Below are 18,449 nucleotides of genomic sequence, written 5' to 3'. Positions count from 1 at the left end.
TAAACAATTGAATATGGTCCGTTAGTTACTAGTTATTTACTGATCACAAACACAGGCTCAGTCTTTTCTTTTTCCCTTTTATTTGAGAAAGAATGAAGTGACCACGCTTTCTGATACCATTACCCTATGATGATGAGAGCTGCGGCCAGATGGTACCTCTGTATCCTCTGGCTAACAAATTCTCACCTCCAATTTTCCCAATCCTTATGATTGAGAATTTCTGAAAACTTCCTTCTGACACTTAACATTCCCCATTCACTCATCTCCATCCCAGCCCCATAACTCTCATGTTACCGTCTGAAATATTAAATTTCTCATATTGGACTTTTTATTTACTCGTATACCCAATATGTCGCCAAATATTTTCATTTCTATCTCACATGGCCTTCAACCAGGTCCGAGCCCTCAGCACTTCACTGAAATCAATCAATAACAAAAAGTTAACACCTACTATGCATCAGGCATCTGAGGATACAAAAAGAGGCAAAAGATAGCTTCTCCCCTCAAGGAGTTCACAATCTAATCTGGGAGACAATATGAAAATACACATATATAAAAGCGAGCCAAATATAAGAAAAAGAAGAAATAAGAAGATTTTGGCAAGGGCCAGAAGTAAGAGGGGTTCCCAGGAGAAGGTGGGATTTTGGTTGGGAATTAAGGGAAACCAAGGAGGTCGACAAAGAAGAGGAGGGAGAATAAGAGGCATGTGTACAGCCAGAGAGAATACCCAGAGCCAAAAGATGAGATTCTTCCTGGAATAGTGAAGTCAGTGCCACTAGATCGAAGAATACATGGAGGGATATAAAATGGAAGACTGGGAAGACAAGAGAGGGCAGGTTAGGAAGGCCTTTGAATGCTAAACAGAGCACTTTATATTTGAGCCTAGAAAAGCAACAGGGAGCCACCAGGGTTTGAGCAACGGGAAAACATCACTGGAGCTGTTTTAGGAAAATCACTTTAGTGGGAAGACACCAAGGCAGGCAGACCTCACCCCGCCTCCAGCAGCGAGGGCAGTAGTACAGGACTAAGGCAATGAGGGCTTGTAGTGGGAAGGAGCAGAGTCAGAGCAGAGGAGGGGGCATCTTCAGGACATTCTACAATGGTAACATTGGCAGGCCTTGGCAACAGCTTGGATATGGGGATGAGAAACAGTGAAGACTCCTGAGCTGCAAGCCTGAAGACTGGGAGGCTAGAGGAGTTAAGAGTGGAGGAGAATTCTGGGGAAAGAGAAGGAGCCATGTTTTGACGTGCTAAATATGTCTACTGAACATCCAATTCAAGACATCTGAAAGGCAGTTGGAGATGCAAGGCTGCAAGTCAGCAGGGAACAGGACAGGAAAGGTAAACTAGAGAATCATTAGCATAGAGATGGTAATTAAATCCATAGTAGTTTATAAAATCGCCAAATGAAGTAGTACAGAGGCAGGAGAAAAGAGGTCTCAGAGGAACATCTGCAGTTAGGGAGCATGCTCTGGAGGAGGGTTCCTTAAAGAGAGGAAAGCAAGAGAAGGCCCAGTCAGATAGACAGGAGGAAACCAGGACAGAGTGGTGCCTCCCCAAAAAAACTAAAATGGAGCAAAGACTGCAGAATGAGTCCTCAAGAATGAGAAAAAGGCCATGGGATTTGGCAAGTAAGAGATCACTAAGTTCGGAGAGAACAGTTATGGTGGAATGAAGCCAGATTATAAGGGATTAAGAGAGAATGAGAAAAAGTCAAATTGCCGACTGCACACAGCCTTTGCAAGTTTAGCTACAAAAGGCAGGAGACGGGATGATATTTAGCAGGGACAGAAGGAGGGAAGTGAGGGTTATTTCAGGATAGGGGAGACATGGGCGTGGTAGTAGGCAGTAGGAATTGAGCCAGAAGAGAGACTGAATATAAGTGAAGGAGTGGGGGTTCACAGAGAAAGGGGTCAGGCAGCCTGTTGGAAAAGATGGGATGGAAAGGGATCACTTGTGTAGGAAGAAGCATTGGCCTTGGTGAGCAGTAAGGCCATGTCACCACGGGTGACAAGTGAAGAGCCACACAGTGGCAGGAGGACTTTGAGTGATTGGAGGTAAGGAAGAGAGGAGAAGAGGCTTTAATCTTTTTCCATAAAATATGAGCCAAGTTTCTCAGCTGAGAGAGTGGGAGGTTTAAGGAGGGACTAGAATTGCATTTAAAGGGTATTTTATTCTGGTCTCCCTGACTACCTATTCCCCTTCTAGTCAATCTAGGAAGTTTTAGCAGGAAATTCAACTGCAAAGGACAGCCTGGAAGCCATGAAGAAATAATACCGAAGAGGGCTTCCAGAGCATAATTTACAAATTACATCATATAGTAACCCAAACTGGATTCCAGTACTATGTGCCTAATCGGGGGAAACCACTTATGGGCGGCTTGTTAAAGGTCTGCTTCTGTGATAGGCGAGTTCCAGACAAAATCCAGCTCTTCACAGCTCCAGACCAGCAGAACATCCAAAAGCTGCTGCTAACGTTGGGATGAAGACTTTCAAGCTGTATCCATAAGTTTGAGACGATTTGGATATGTTCATGAACCAATCCCCAGGGAGCAGAGGAGTTGGTAAAAATGAGACTTCCAATTCCTGCTCCCCTCTATCACCATCTGATCAAGCTGCTGAGCATTCCCAACTTTAATTCCGGGTTATGAGGGATGCCCTCTACCTCTTTCCCAACCCTTGTCCCCACACCACCTGCCTTAGTGTCCCACTTCACTTCCACCTTCTTTGGCCTTTCTTAACTTGGGCCTGCCTCCCCGTTCCCATGCCAACTGTGGTCTTTCCTACCGAGTGAGTATCCTAAAACTGCACACGACTGCCAAGAAGGTTTGGAAGAGCTGCTGTGCAGAATGGAAGAGCTGATGAGGATGGTGTATATATGGTGGGATTGTTTCCTTAAGGTTACATAACATAAATCTGTCATGGCCCCAGTTAGAACAGCTGTGTGACTTTCTCCACCCTCACTCAGAAGCGTCTGTGTAGGTGTAAAGATGATGTGGTGCAAGTTATCAATCTTGGCTAGGCTTAAGTGGAGATGTGAGGAGGGGGCTGGGGATTCCAGAGACAGGACAGAGTTGAACTGACTCTGGGGAATGGCTACCATTGAAGAGATGGCCTGGGAGAGCACTGAGAAGATCAGACTTCACAATGCAGATTAGGAACAGGGTTACCAAGGATGGCAGAGAGAAGATGGGCAGAACAGGGGATTTCAGAATTCTTGCCCATGAAGGTGGCCCATATGTGGGCAACAGCAGGATCCAGGGCTGACAGGCTGTTTGTGCCTGGGGGGAGAAAAAGGAGCTTAGGGAGGTACACATGGGACTATCCCCTAATGGGAGTGCAGGAGATGGGACCAGAAAACATCATCCAAGTCACTAAAGAGAGTGGCCCGGGCATGTAGAGCTAACAGCCTCACCAAAAGCTCCCCAACTACTATCACACACAGGACTGACCTTGCCACTCCTTGCTAAATTCTGGTGGCTCCCTATTATTTCTAGAACCAACTATGGAGCCTTGCTTGGCACTTTCTTCTCTTCCTAATCTGGCCTCTTCCCACCTTTCAAGACTTTTAAAATATTCCTTCCTACTCACATGGCCGTGCTGGGGACACAAGAGAGCGAACACATACATCCATGTCCTTGAGAAGTTAATGGGGCAGATAAAAAGCAGGTGAAAATTGGGGGAAAAAGGGAAGGTAATGACTGGGGTGGAAAGGTCAGGAGTCGTAATTAGCACAGCAAGGTGGGAAATGAGGATCCACCTGTGGTGAGACCCCTCCTTAAATGTAGCTCCACCTTCCAATGAGGGCTAGAGGGGAGTGGGAAGAGAGGAGTAGCAAGAGGGAAGCCAAGAGGGGCGTGGCCTGAATCCCTTCAAGGATTTCCCAACCAGGTGCTATCTGGGTTCCCTGCCCTCCCCCAAAGCAGCTAATTCAAAACCTCCCCAGGGTCCCATCCTTTTAGTCTAATCAATAAAATATTCTTCTTTGCAATATTCTCAAATCTGTTTCCCAGTACTTTTAACTGAAATTTAATTTAAGCACAACTCTTCAGGAAGACATCTCACACACCAAAGTTTGCTTCAATTAGCATAAAGTGTAAAAGATATGCCCATACCAAGTTCTTCTGCAAATTTTCGGGATCGCCACTGATGCCAGCCAGTAACCCCAGTGAACACTCAGATGAGTAACTATGGTCGGACGTTGACAACTAGAAATAGGTAAGTTATGAGTGCGCAAAGATCAATTCAGTTCTTTAACTTTTTTTTTTAATGTTATCTTCTTTTTACATGACTTCCAAGTAAAGTAAAGCAGCATTTAGTCTTTATTGTGTGCAAAGCACTGAGGATTTATAGGCAAAAAATATGGGCCAGCAGCTTTTCTGGTGCTCCCACTAATGCTTGGGGGCAAAGAATAAAACCACCTACTGAAAGAGGGGGTGTGAGCTGAGCCTTGCAGGAGTCCAGGGCAGCTGGAAACTGGGGAAAAAAAGAAGAGTCCTTCAGACATGAGAAGCAAACCAAGAGCTGGGAGGAACAGCAAGTCAGCCACTGAGGGTGGATCTTAGACTGGAAAGGTAGACTGGAGGCAGGCTATAAAGGGTTGGAAATGGCAGAGCCAGCATGTAATATCTGATCCTGGCGCTCCTCGGGGGCCACTGAAGCTTTTGAGTACAGATTTGTGTTTCAGGAAAAGTGCTCTGGCAGGTAGATTCTAGTCAGTGAGTCACATACCATTTAACACATTTTTAAAAGGGGGGGGGGGGGGAAGTTTAGCAAAACTATCTAATGCAGCAACCAAGTCCGACAATAGAAGCAATATTTCATACCCACCTGGCACATGGTAGGTACTTAAATAAATATTTATTAACTACTGATCATCATCTCCCACTTAGAAAGAAAAGAATGTAAAGGGCTGAAACTCTTAAAAGCTGTGCTAGAATCAGATAGCCGAGCACTTAAGGCTAATTACTTATTGGACAATACTCTCAGCATATGTTAGAATTTCTCTTCTCCCAGTAAATGCTGGCTCAATGCTTGGGGTTAAGAGAATTGTAGGTAAGGATTAGGGGGTGGAGAGAGAACTTCACTTGGCCTCAGGAGGAAGAGGAGAAAAGTGTGGAGATTCCTGGAGATGCTGGACTCTAGAATCAAGGTAGGATCCTTGGCAAAACTCCTGGCAGTTTTATCCATCTCCTTCATTTCTCCCCCTAAAGACCAAGGGCTTTTGCTTATCCTGACTCTGGCTGATTCTGAGGCCTCCAGGGAGCTAGTCCGGACTTTACAAAGAAGATGTGTTTTCTGTCTTCTCTGGGGTTAAACCTACAACATCTAATTTCTATTTCTGTCAGTGTTCTTTGCATTTACTTTAACAGAATCAGTAATTTTCCCTTATCCCGCTTACTTCATTTTGCATCAGCTCACATGTCTTGCTCTACTTTTCTAACCTTTCACACCGATCATTTCTCATGACCTAGCAATGGTCTATATTGTATCCACTCCTCAATCCATGAGCATCTACTTTGTTTCCAGTATTTTGCTACCATAAAATGGTTGCTAGAGATATTTTCATATCAAATCCCAAGTGATAACATTTGGCAAATCATTGAACCTCCCTGGGCCTCAATGTCCACAACTGCCCAATGAGGCCTTGGGCTCCAGGGTAATAGAGGTGCCTACAGAATCTGGACATCGGCCCATGAACAATCTGGCCACACAATTTGGAGAAGATCAATGAACCTGAGCTCCTCCTCGCCTTACTGGGGACCAAACCACAGTTTGGACCTCCTGAGGTAAGGTCAGGGAGGCAGTGCTCTGGAACCAGGCCATCTGGGCTCTGTCTGCCGGTCAAATAGGTGCAGATCTAGAAATGAGATCTTAGAGTGAAAGGTGGGTTTAAGTGACAGCTACATAAAGATGATTAAAACTGAGGAAGGTAATCAGACTTCTGAGTGAGAGCTCATAAAGGGACAAGGACAGCCAAGGATTTGACTTTGGAGAGGACCCTTATTTGCTGATGAATGAAGTGAACTGTGAAAGCTGTCTCACCAGTTGGAGACATGGTTCTAAAGAGTGAGTGAGGGCCGGCGGGGTCCCAGGGCCAGAAATCCCATGGTTTACAAGGAGTAGGACCTTTTCTTTGTGAGACTAAATTGGGGCCACCTTGGCATTGAATCTCCCATATAAGGTAACTCAGTAATCCTAAAGATGTGGTTGGGTTGAAAGTTTTTCCTCATCTATGACTTAGAATATGAGGTCATTTGTCGTGGCTAATGAGGGCAAAGATCCAGCCTGTCGGGAGTGTTAGAACCTGGGCCTCTACAATATTTTTGTCTGGTAACTGGGCCTTGCCTCTCCTTGCCCAACTGCTTGTGGGAAGGGAGACACCCTTTCTCGCAAGATCATAATAAAGTCCCTTTCTGCTTTAGTCTTGAGAACTGTCCTTGATTTATTTGAGCTGGTGGTTTTGTCACACACAGTGAGAAGAGGTACTGAAAGAAGGAAGGATTTCTATTCATAAGGAGTTCAGACCCTCCAAACTGCCATCCCGAGAAATGAAAAAGTCAAGGATCTCAAGGAAAATGATGAAAAAAGTATAAAGAAAGGGGACCTACCAATACAGATCTCAAATGAAATTACTAAGCAGCAGTCACCAAAACAATGTCATACTAGTTAAGAAATACAGAGCTTCATCAGTGTGACAGATTAGTATCCAGTAGTGTCATAATTAGGCACTTAAATATGACATGCTTGTTCCCTTCCTTCCTTCTTCTTGGAGTAGCAGATAATCAGAAATTAAAGGAATGAACATTGACTGGGGAATAAGTGAACATATTATGTGATTTGAATATAATGAGATATTTTTAAAATAATGATGAAAGGGACAGTTAGGATAAAGCCTGTTGTACAGACAGAGAAAAGATCCCTGGCTTTTTCCAAATCTCAGCTAAGATACCCCTTTTAGAAGAAGCCTTTCCCAGTGCCTTCCCTTTGAGAGTATCTTCATCTGTTCTATACGCAGCTTATCTGTACAAAGTTGCTCATTTATGGTCAATCCCTTTACTGCCACCAGAGCATGAGGTACTTGAAAAGAGGGATTGTTTTTACCTCTCTTTGTACCCCTAGCACTCAGGAAGGCACCTGGGACATAAAAAGTGCTTAATAAATGCTTATTATCTTATTGACTTGTATGGCAGACTTGGGATTCAATGTGATTTTGAGAGGAGTATAGTAAGCACTTAATGCCTGCTGACTTCACTGAGGACACTTGTAGGAATTAAAGCAGAGGGAAGTGAGCAATGCAAAAATAATTTATGCAAAAATACCAATGACATAAAAACTCTGATCAAGACCATGACCAAAATACTGAGGGAGAATGTTCCCAACCTCAGGATAGGGAAGTAACAGGCTCCTGGTACACATTATTTTTTTGGACATAATCAAGCAAGAATTGATATGCTGACTATGCATATTTGCTAAAAAGGTTATGTTCTGGGTCCCTACCATATCTACCCCATCATGGAAATAGAGACAACTAATTTTGACTGGGGAAAAACAAAATGCCTTGAGAGTCAGAAGTAAGCTTTTTTCACTGATTTTGCTCTTTCCATTCCACTGAAACTGCTCTTCCCAAAGTTACTGATGACCTGTGGGCTGCAAATCCATTGGCCTTTTCTCAGGCTTTATTCTCCTTGTCCTTTCTTCACCCTTAGACTCCACTGATCACCTTCTTGACTTTAATACTTTATTCTCTGTTGCTGCTCAGGTCACCTTCCCTCCTGATTGTCTTCTCACTTCTCTAACTCACACTTCTCAAGGTATGCTGGATCCTCCTCCAGATCACATCCTCTAACCACAAGTGTCTCACTTCTTTTCTCCCTGCACAATCCTTTATTTGGTGATGTCAATAGTCCTATGTATGTTTTTTAAAATTTACTTTGGATAAGTTCACTTATTTTGGCAGTATACTTTCCAGGGATGTCCACACTAATAATGAGACTGACACACGCATTACCAGATGTAGCTCAGTGTCTGGGAGGACTCTAAGGAAAGTGTGGGAGAAAACTAAAGGTCTTCTAAAGGTGTATGGGGCTGCTGGGCTGACCTCATTGTTGTATGCTTGTGAAACCTGAACAGTCTACCAGTGCCATGCCAGCAAATTAAGTGGCTTCCATTTGAATTGTCTTAGGAAGATCCTGAAGGTCAGCTGGCAGGATAAGGTGCCAGATACTGAGACTCTTTCTCAAACTAAACTGCTGAGCATTTCAACTCTACTGCAGAGAGCACAACTCCACTGGGCTGGCTACACTGTTCAAATGCCAAATGGACACTTGCCCCCCTCAAAAAATCATTTTATGGAGAACTCATACAGGACAAGTGCTCACAAAGTGATCAGAAAAAGTAACACAAGTGCGCTCTCAAGGTCTCTCTTAAGAACTTTAGAATCAATTGTATGGCATGGGAGATAATGGCACAGGTCTGCTCAGTGCCGTGTACCTTCATCAGAGAAGATGCTGTGCTCTATGAGCAAAGAATTAGCCCATAAGAAACTTGAGATGTGCACAATTAGAGAAGCTATCCCAAATGTTCATATGGATTATCTGTGCCCAACCTGTGGCAGAGCACTCTGAGCTCATATTGGTGTGATCAGCGACAGTGGGATATACTATATCTCAACTCTTACATAGTGAGATCATTCTGGTCCTCTATGAGAACAAAGGACAACAATGTGTTTAATTACTATGAATGGGATAAACTGAGTGAAGACCTCTCAAAAGAACGGGCCTTGACTTATGCCCTAATTGTGACAATAGGGCAATAACAAGTTGAGCAATAGTTAAAAGCTGCAGGTGTTCCATTATCTTACATTAAAAAAAAAAAAATTCCCTCCATTAAATACTTAATGGGTAAAGAGTTTGTTATTTAATAGTATTCTTTAGGAAATCTATAAACCTGGATTCCCCCAGACAATGGGAGAAAAAGTCAGGGGAGGAGTGGGGGCTTTCAATTAGGGTCCATGTAATCTTGTGTTCTGCAGTTTTGCAGTCCTTTACTGACAACGCCTTGTTTGTCCTTTCTGGCAAGATGTAATAAATCCTTTTTGCTTTTCTATCCTAGAGTCTCTGATGTTACTTTGGTTTGGGGAATCATAGTTGTCCCACACATTATTTCTACGCTGATGATTCCCAAATCCTTATCTATCTGGCCCAAAACTCTTTGCAGAAATGCCTTTCAGACATTTTGAATTGGATAGAAATTTAGGAAACATCAAGACTTCCAGAAAAGAACCCATTCTCTCACCTGTAACACCTCCCCCACCCCCATCCCATGCCCCACACATAACTTCTTTATTACAATGGGGGGTAACTACCTTCTTCCCCATATTTCAAGTTCAAAAACTGAGTCCTCCTGGATTCTTCACTCTCCGTCGCTCACAGTCCAGCTGTTGAAAAATGTGATGTGATTTCATCTTTGTAATATTTCTATAACATGCAATTGTACTGCAATGAGCTATAAGTGGGTCTGTCTGCTGCAAGCCTCTCCCCACTCAAATTTAGCCTATATTTAACCACCAAAGTGATTTTCTTAAAGTACAAGTCCAAATCTACTGTTTTTCAGTCATGTCTGACTCTTTGAGATCCCTGAAAGAAGAGAACAAGTTATCCCCTCATTCATTAAAATAAAGGTCATAAGTCACAGGAGCTTTCCTACATAACAAAGTCTGTCTTTCTTCATCCTTCCTCTTCTCTCCCTCTCAGAGACAGTCTCAAAGGAAGAGATGGTCCTCCAGGAGAATTCAAATGCTTATAACTAGAGTTCTACAATCCCATTCCTTCCTAGAGCATTACATTTCACCTATTGCTTCCCACTCCTGGAGCACTTGCTTCCTCTCATTCCCTTTCTCCTTTTCAATTTCTCCTAATCAGCTACTTTACAAGTGCCAGAAAATAAACTAAGGCCTCAAAGCTCTTCAAAGAACCCTCATTATCTTTGCAAGAAACTTAAGGCTGGAAATGTTTGAGTTAAGTAGTTGAGGGAAACTAGGCTGAGGTGTGAGGAGGGAGAGAATTCTAACCCAGGGGGTCAGGTCAGTCACAGAAATGATCAGGAAAGAGCAAGTGGGAAATGTTTGAATGTGAAAAAAAAAAACTGGGAAAGAGAACACATGGAAGGAAGTACCACACAATAAGACTGAACAGATAGGCTGGAGCCACTTTGTGAGGCTTCCAATGTCAAAGAAAGCCTACAGTTAATCCTAAAAGTATGCAAGAGCCACTGAAGTTTGCCTGCAAGAGTGTCCCCACTCAAATGTCCTTTTGGAAAATCATTTTGCCAAGGGTGGAGACAGGCTTGGGATGTGAAGATCTGAGGCAAGGAGACCACTTAGGAAGCTACTGCAAGAGTCCACAGGTAAAAGGTGATGAGGGCCACAATCATGGTTGGTGGTGACTAGGTGAAAGGAGAATCCCTGCACTTCCTGCTCCTTCTAAGTATCTACTCAATCCTCCACCCCTCATCATCACATTTCTAACTTCAGCACTTCTATGAAACTGTTGAGGCGGATGATACCCCAACAATATTGGGGTCCTCAGGTTGGTGTTGGGCCATGGCAAAAGAACTGTGTTCCATTTAAGGAGCAAAGATTTATTACACTGTTGATGGAGGGCTAAGTTCCAAGGGAATTTAGCAAAGAATAAGGAGCAAAAATGATGCAATATAGCCTTTAGGGGAAACAGCAATAATTTTAAGGTCCCCTTGATGATGCAGAGGTGTAATGTCTGGACTAGCCCCAAAGAGGATGGTCAAGAATGGAGTCTGCAGTCTGCAGTCTGAGTCCGAGTCCGAGCTCCAGCACATACATATACTTGAGTCTCTTTATTTCAGGTTCTCTCAGCCCTTATATACCTTAATAAAATTACATCACTACAGCCACTGAGCATGTGCCAACTGTAGAACCATTACATCACCATACTAAGTACTAACTATATGTAAACTAGAGAACCATTATCCCATCAATCACCCTGAGTAAACACCCTGTTATAAGTATCCTTGCTTCAAATATACTTTTCCAAAATTCTGGCCCTCTACATATAGGAATAAGAGAGATCCCCTCTCTGCTCGGAGACACAGGTCCAAATGCAAAAGAATTTGCGAACCCCAAATGTGGCAAAAGGGAAGCTTTATTTTTTTCAGTAAGAAGCTCTCTCTTAGTGGGCAAATTTCTTAACGAAGAAATTTGCAAAGAACAGGTTGACTTTGAAACCTATTTTATGAGCAAATCTGGGGACAGTTTGAACTGATTATCAGACCAGAATCTTCCAAAAGAATGAAATTACTTTGAAGATTTTCCCCAGAATTTAGAGTTTCCTAAGATCCAAAAAGACCCAAAAAGATCAATGGGGGGGGTGATTTGCCCGAGGTTTCCAATTGAAGATGCTGATTATCTCTGTCTGGAAAATGTGCCTTCTCCCAGTCTCTCTGGAGCCTAGGAGACCCCGAATCTTTCTTCTTTTGCAGATCAAAGGGGACACAGTTTCAGTGATTATTTTACAGATTAAAGGGGACATCATTTTTGCAGAGTTCACCCGCATCACTCTTTCACGTCATTTTGTCTGTGTCTGCATATCTGTGTCATGTTTGTTCTGTGAGCAAGATTTTGTTACTTGAAAAGATTTAAAATGCAACCAGCTATAGTTAGAATGCTGGGAAGATTTCTTGAAAAGTCTAACTTTTTTCTGTGAACTTCAGCTTTGGCCAAGCTGGGGGCCATACAAAAAATGTTAGCTAATTCAAATTGAAACAACATCTTAGCAGATTCTCAAAGTTTTGAGAGCAATGATTAAGAAGTTTGGCAATTAGTCATTGTAAGACTGCAAGAAAAATTCCCGAAACACTGAGGATAATTCCAGGAATGAACCCCATTCTGAAAGAAAAGGAAAAAGAAAAAACACACTAGGTAAAAAGCGACTTTTTGCTAATCCTTCCTTGACTCCTATCTTATCCAAAATCCCATTCTGCTACTTTGGGAAAGTACCCCAGAAGGTTTTAAGGAATCTTCTCCACTCCACTCCCTGGAGTAGTCCTGAGTGTGTCTCAGTTGTGGGGCTTGCTAACAAGATCAATATAGCCCAAGTCCCTGTTTGCTAACTCCTTTCATCTCAGATCAGATTAAAAAAAGAGAATGCTAAAAGTACTGTAGAGAAACTCAAATTCTGCCTTATCTCTAGAAATAGGGGAAGCAGCCATGGGGACCCCATACAACCTTGCCCAACACCTCCCCATCCCAGCTAGAGGGAATGGAGATAGAGTGAGGGGTCATGCTCCATGGTCAGCATTCCCTGAGCCCTGGCACTTGAAACTACCATCAAAGGGAGACCCTGGCCCCAGTCACTCCAGCTTTCAGAAACTTCTGTCTAGAACTGCCTGGGATGGATCTGGGTATCCCCGGCACCACCCAGCATGGCAGTGTGAGGTGAGAAAGGCAGTCAGCCTCTGCATTTGGTAAGCCCACCATTCTCTGTTTCAGTTGTAGAATGCATTAACTATGTAATTTATAGCAAATTATTTTATCTCTGCCCAGTTTTCTGATTTGTAAAAAGAAATAATTATTGTTGTGAAGATCACATGATTGCAAGTGTTTAACATAAAACATGTTATATGAGTGTTAACTGTTTTATTGAATATAATTGCTTCATATTTGATAATTTTATGGGTTTTTTAGATGTGACCAGATAAATGATTTCTGTGTGTGTAAGATAATTTGGAAATTTGTTTAATATGATAATAAAAGTAATTTTAAAGGAGCTCTAATTAAAGCCCACAAAAGAGATATGTATATTGTAATCTATTTGCACTTATAGTGTTAACAGAAGAGTTTGGGAACTTTGGGAAAACAGAAAAGCAGTTTGCTATTACTTTAAAAACTCTGGCTACAAACAGACTGCTTTTAAGTTATCTAGAATCAGAATTCCAAGGGCCCTGTCAGTAAAAACTGGCACCTTAATCCTTTTCCTGGGTCATAAAAGAAAAATGATTTGCGTGAATTAGAATATAACTAAATGGGAATTCAGTCTCTCCAAAACATATAATCAGGATCTAGGGAACCCCATTAACTAAAGTTGTCAATTTATTCTATCTCAATTTTAAGAATTGCCTTATTTTCTCCCTAAAACAAAAGAGAAACTTACTTAAGGGAATAGAAATTACAACTAAGATTATTTGGTTATTACTTAGGAAAACTTTAAAATTGCTAATTAATTATTTGGAGTTTTTGCCACCATACTGACCTAAAATTAGGATTTATAGTTTCTAAATAATAAGGAATGTATTTACTGAGAATCTATAAGCTTGTATAATGATTGATCCTTTGCAGCAAGATAAGCTTAAAAATATAAAACATGTTAAACAAAAATCTCATGTGGCTAAGTCCTGGCAAACTTTAAAAGAAAAAAAGTATCTAGCCCTAAAATGAGATTAGTAGAATTTGCTATTTGAGATAAAATCTCTTGGGATTGTAACTGATACTCTTTTGAGTTTTAAATTTGATTGCCTGATCATTAAGTCAATAACCCAAGTTACTTGAATGCCTTCCTGAAATGTCTAAGTGGACGACTTATCTGGGCAAGAGTTGGAAAGACAATCTTGGCCTCTGCTTAAGGTGGGTTCTTTTCGACTCAGTTTCTCAATTTTGTTTCTTAGTTTCTCATCTGATTATTCCAGAGTCTGGCTAGGAGGTGGATTATTACTGCATAATCAGTTGTCAAATAGATCTAAGGATACTTTATCCCAACATGTGTGTGCTCTCAGGCTGAAGCCTGAAAGACCTGTTTTGATGCTATTATAATCACGTGCCTGCTTTTTCGTCTTATAGTAAATTTCTATAATTAGAACAAATGGTCAGTACAAGTCATGAGCCCAATACAAGTATCCCAGGGGACACAAGGTTTTTTACCTTAGATCTTAAAGATGTTTTCTTTTGCATACTATTGCGTAAAAGATTTACAATCTTTTTTTGCTTTTGAAGGCACAAATCCAGGGAAACATAACCCCTACCAATTAACATGGACAATTATGTTCCTAACATTGAGGTAGCTCAGGGCTTCCGTGACAGCCCCCACATATTTGGACAGGCCCTGACTTTCCAGTATGTAGAGGATATCTTGATCTGTGGTCCCACTTCTCTGGCTACAGCCATACAAACCCCTAACTTCTGTTCCCCTGCCCCCCCCCCCATTATAAAGTTTCTTTGTAGGCTATAAAGGCCCATATTGCCTGTGAATTTTATAATCACTCCCTGAACTGTTGTGTACTTTCCTGGGCAAGGCTGGATTTTATAACTAATTTTAGTTATTGCCAAGCCCCTCTATGATTCTATTCCAGGCTCTGACACAATTCCCTCAAAAGGAGGTCCTGATCAGGCCAAGGTTTTAAGACCCTGAAAGCTAAACTCAGCTCTTGCCCAGACCTTGGCCCTACCTAAAGGCTTTTACACTGTACATTGATGGAAGGCGGGGCCAGGTCCTAGGGGACTTGATTCAACTAGAGTCACTGGAACTCTTTCCCAGACCTCTTGCTAACTTCTCAAAAAAATTTTTTTTGGGGGTGACCCTCCTGCCTTAGAGCTAGCTGCCACAACCTTTCTAATAATTGGGGAAGAATAAGAGGAAACATCTATACTGACTCTAACATGTTTTGTATGCTCGCAGATGGAAAGGGGATTTTTGACAGCAAAACAATTATGGCAAGCTGTCCACGGACCCAGAGGTTTCTGTTATGTTTTATAAAGGATACCAGAAGAGAGATTCTCTTAAGTAATTGAAAGTCATCAGTTCAATTGAGTAATTGATTCACTTCAGGACAAGGGGAACAGGCTTGCAAAGTTAGCTACCTGTGCTGCTGCCCAGTTGTCCCTGACCATGGAATCTTTAATTCCCTAGCTCCCTGACACTTACAGAACACGCCCTTTGCTAAATAAAGGGGTACACCCTTTTCCCTTCTGAGGGATTTCAAACACCCTCAGGCCTCTAATCCCAGAGGGAAGTCAGTAGAAATTTCTTTTTAATCTACAGCAAGCCACCTGCTTGGGAAAAAGTGGTCTCCAGTCCCTTGTGAAACTTATCTTCACTGTTCACAAGCTAGGAGAAACAAACATCTGTTAGGTCTGCCCAGTTTGTGCCTAAGTAAATTCTGAAAAAAACTGTTAACCCCGCCTCCCCACCCCCACTGCCTCACCTGAAGCCTAGAGAAGAGGTACATATTTGGAGAGGACTGACAGATTTTACACATATACCTTCTCTCAAGGGGCATCAAACTGCTTTTGGTTTTTGTTGACACCTTTATTAATTGGTAAAAGCCTTTCCTTGTAATTCTGAAAAGGCTCAGATATCTTTGCTAAACGAGATCAAGCCCACTTAAGATTATTTAGGGTTTAGTTTAGGGTATAGTGAATGAAGCACCCGCCCTGAAGTCAGGAGGACCTGAGTTTAAATCTGGCCTCAGACTCTTAACACTTCCTGGCTATGTGATTCTGGGCAAGTCACTTAAATCCAATTGTCTCAGAAAAAAAAAAAAAAAACACCAAAAAACTATTTATCTTTACCCTGCCTGGTGGCCTCAGTCTTCTGGGAAAGGAGAGAAAATGAATCACACCCTCAAGCCAGTCCTTACTAAACTATGTCTGGAGACTCCAGAGAATTGGGTGAAGAATCTCCCATTAGGAAGGACCATATAAGGTCATTCTAACTACTCCAACTTCAGTCAAACTCAAAGGCTTCCTCCAGCTGAACTTCTTTCTAGATGAAAGAGCTACTCTTGTTATTTTTGTCATTCCTCAATATTCCTGTGAACTTATAGAGGACCTGAAAGTACTCTTCTGCAGGACTCCTGGAAACACACTGGATAGAGAAGGGTGAAATTATCTGTGTCCTCTCCCTCACTCTAGCTTTTTTTCTTGTTTTCCACTTTTTCCAGGTGCACCTTTAACAACACTCCAAGGATGAGAGCTTTGCTCCTACTCTTCCCTCTCCAGCTCTCTTGACGTCACTCTGTGGGCTCCCGCCAGTGGGGAGATAACAACTTAGGCTACAGAGCTCCATGGGCAAGGGGGCATTCGGGATTGTTGGGTGTGCATCCCCCCAAGGCAGCCCACGTATGAAACCTGATGCATTGTGGAATAACTTTAACCTCTCCCCTGTTATCTTGCAGGAAAGGCTCTCTTACCCACATAACTGTAGGATATTCATTCCAAAGTTATTCTGGCAAACTCGCTCATAAAGCTCCTCCACCTCCTCCCTTGAAGCTTCTTCATAACCTCCTGAGAACTAACTTTCCTACTGGCAGATCTGTTTCCTCCAGACTTCAAGCTATGAACTTCCAACTATTTGCTTACCCTGAATACCATCGGCTCACTGATTCTGACACTCAACATCCCTCTGAATGCTGCCACCGCCATCTTTACATGTCTTCCCTCCTCAGTGTGGACTCCACCAGGCTGGGACAGCTCTACAAGCCTTATCAGCATGAAGCAACTCCAGAAGATGAGCTCTCCATCCCTTTGTCCCAAATGAATTTGAGGGGCAACTGCTTGAGAGGGGAAATGATGTAATACAGCCTCTAGGGGAGACAGCAGTAATTTTAAGGTCCCCTGACCTTAGGGGGCTTCTGTCAGTAATTCTAAATCTTCTGAGGCACTCTGATCTAAGAATGCTACTCTTCTGTCAATGATTATAAAAGTCCTCTGACCTAGGAATATAATAACCTTTCTTCCCTTAGACTTTAGGAAAGATATATTAGTGATGCTAAGACGATTGTTCTAACAAAGTGTCTGTCAGTGACTTAAGTCTTCTGGCCTTAGAACAGTCCTACACCATTCTTGTCTATTGGTCAAAGATAACCAAGATCTTGAGATCACTCCTGGGTTCTACCTCTAGGCCCTAAAATTAGCATATCAACAACATGAACTGGATAAATGGGTCTCTCCAGGCTCCAGCCTAACTTCTCTTGGAATTTAGACTGCTTCAATTGGCAGTGACAGTTACAATAAACTTTGCCCCTTGACTTGAATATGGGTTCAAGCCTGCAACTTCTTTTGAGACACCTCACAACACTGGTCTGTAACCCCCAAGCTTGTGGGGTCCCTCTCCGACTTCAACAGGAAGATGTGTTCATTGTGTGGCTGGAGATGAAACAGGAGAGGCGGCAGCCAAGGTGGATTTCTGCGGCTGAGGCAGACCTGCCGAGAGGTCTCCGAGGTGTGGGGCCAGACGGTTCTCGGACAGGCAGCAGGTGGAGGAGCGGTGGAGGGGCCACTTCCAGACCTCCTAGGCTGGCCTGGGAGGCCTCACCCACTCTCAGGAGCGCTCCCCGACTTCACAGCCCGCGTTGCCCCCTTAGTCCAGGCTTCCTGGAGAGGCAGAATCAGAAGGAAACCTGGGGGGAGGCATCCTAGTCGGGCCGCTCCACGGAGGCGGAGACCGAGGCGAGCTGTCACTGGAGGGCCCCGCAGCCTTTCCGAAAGCCAAGTAGTCATTCCTTAGCCTGCTTAAGGGAGGGAGCCGCCCGCGGAGCTGCCTGCCATCTCACCTCCCGGGGTCCCTACCAAGGGGCAGGGGGCCCTCGCAGCCCGGACTGAGGACTGGAGGGGGGGCTGCACCGAGGACTCCTGGAAGAGGGGATGGGGAAAGGGGGAGCAGGCCAGACCCAGGACTCCCAGTACCGGCCTCGAGGGCCGGGATGTCCTGTCGAACCACGACCCCCCCCCCAAAAAGGGCCAAGTCGGGCCTGGAACACAGCAAGCTTCAGAAATGGGGCAGAATGCGTTCCACCCAGGGAGCAGGACCCCGCCCCCGAGGCGGCCCCAGGACTTCAGCAGGCGCCTAAGGAACGCTTCCTGGGTCCGGCCAGAGGGCGGCCCCCCGGCCGAGGCGGGGTTCCGAGGCTGGGGGCGCAGCAGCTACCAAGGCCCCTTAAGCAACGCGCCAGAGCCTCCCGCCGGGCCGGGCGGGCTGGGAGTTGGTGGGCGGGTCCCGGTCTCGCCCGGCTCGGGAGCCAACGGCCGCAGGCCCCGCTCTTACCTTCGCTCAGCTCCCGGCCCGACAGATTGAGCTGGCCACTCTTCCGCGCCGCTTTCAGCAGCCCCTGCGGGATGCCGGCGCTGCTGTCGCCTTTTTCGTGGCGGAAGCCCGAGCCCATCACCGGTCTCTTCAACCTAGACATGTTGCCTCTCCCGCCTAGGTCCCAAGTCGCCCCACCCACCCTGTGACGCATAAACACCGCGCCGCGCCCTGCGGAACGTCGCCTCAGACCTGTCTGCCCCGTGACGTCCAAGCGGCGCGCCGTGGTCCTCCCCGCTTCTCTCCCAAGGCACCGCCCCGCCAGCCCTGTGACGAATAAGCAGCGCGCCCCGCCCCGGCCAGCCGCGCGCGAGGGGAGGAGAGTCACGCCGACGTCGGACCT

At 44.2% G+C, this 18,449-nt stretch overlaps 1 protein-coding gene and 1 long non-coding RNA gene across 2 annotated transcripts in view; both read right to left on the bottom strand.

Moving 5' to 3' along the window:
* The window catches only part of LRRC40 (leucine rich repeat containing 40), a 58,360-nt gene extending 40,105 nt beyond the window's left edge, over positions 1-18,255 (bottom strand). Inside the window, exon 1 of the mRNA XM_051999435.1 lies at positions 18,068-18,255. Coding sequence (XP_051855395.1) covers positions 18,068-18,209 — 142 coding nt within the window. The 5' untranslated portion in view covers positions 18,210-18,255. The remainder of the gene's footprint in view (positions 1-18,067) is intronic.
* Positions 11,159-17,933, bottom strand: LOC127563167 (uncharacterized). Its single transcript, XR_007953909.1, has 2 exons — positions 16,384-17,933; positions 11,159-11,919 (listed from the first exon to the last, which is right to left on the bottom strand). It is a non-coding gene; the product is annotated as an uncharacterized LOC127563167 (long non-coding RNA).
* Positions 18,256-18,449: the final 194 nt, after the last annotated feature.

Source organism: Antechinus flavipes, chromosome 4 (assembly GCF_016432865.1).
Source record: "Antechinus flavipes isolate AdamAnt ecotype Samford, QLD, Australia chromosome 4, AdamAnt_v2, whole genome shotgun sequence".
Classification (NCBI taxonomy): Eukaryota; Metazoa; Chordata; class Mammalia; order Dasyuromorphia; family Dasyuridae; genus Antechinus; species Antechinus flavipes.
The sequence above is the reverse complement of the archived record's forward strand: the minus strand, read 5'-3'. Positions and strand labels throughout refer to the sequence as shown.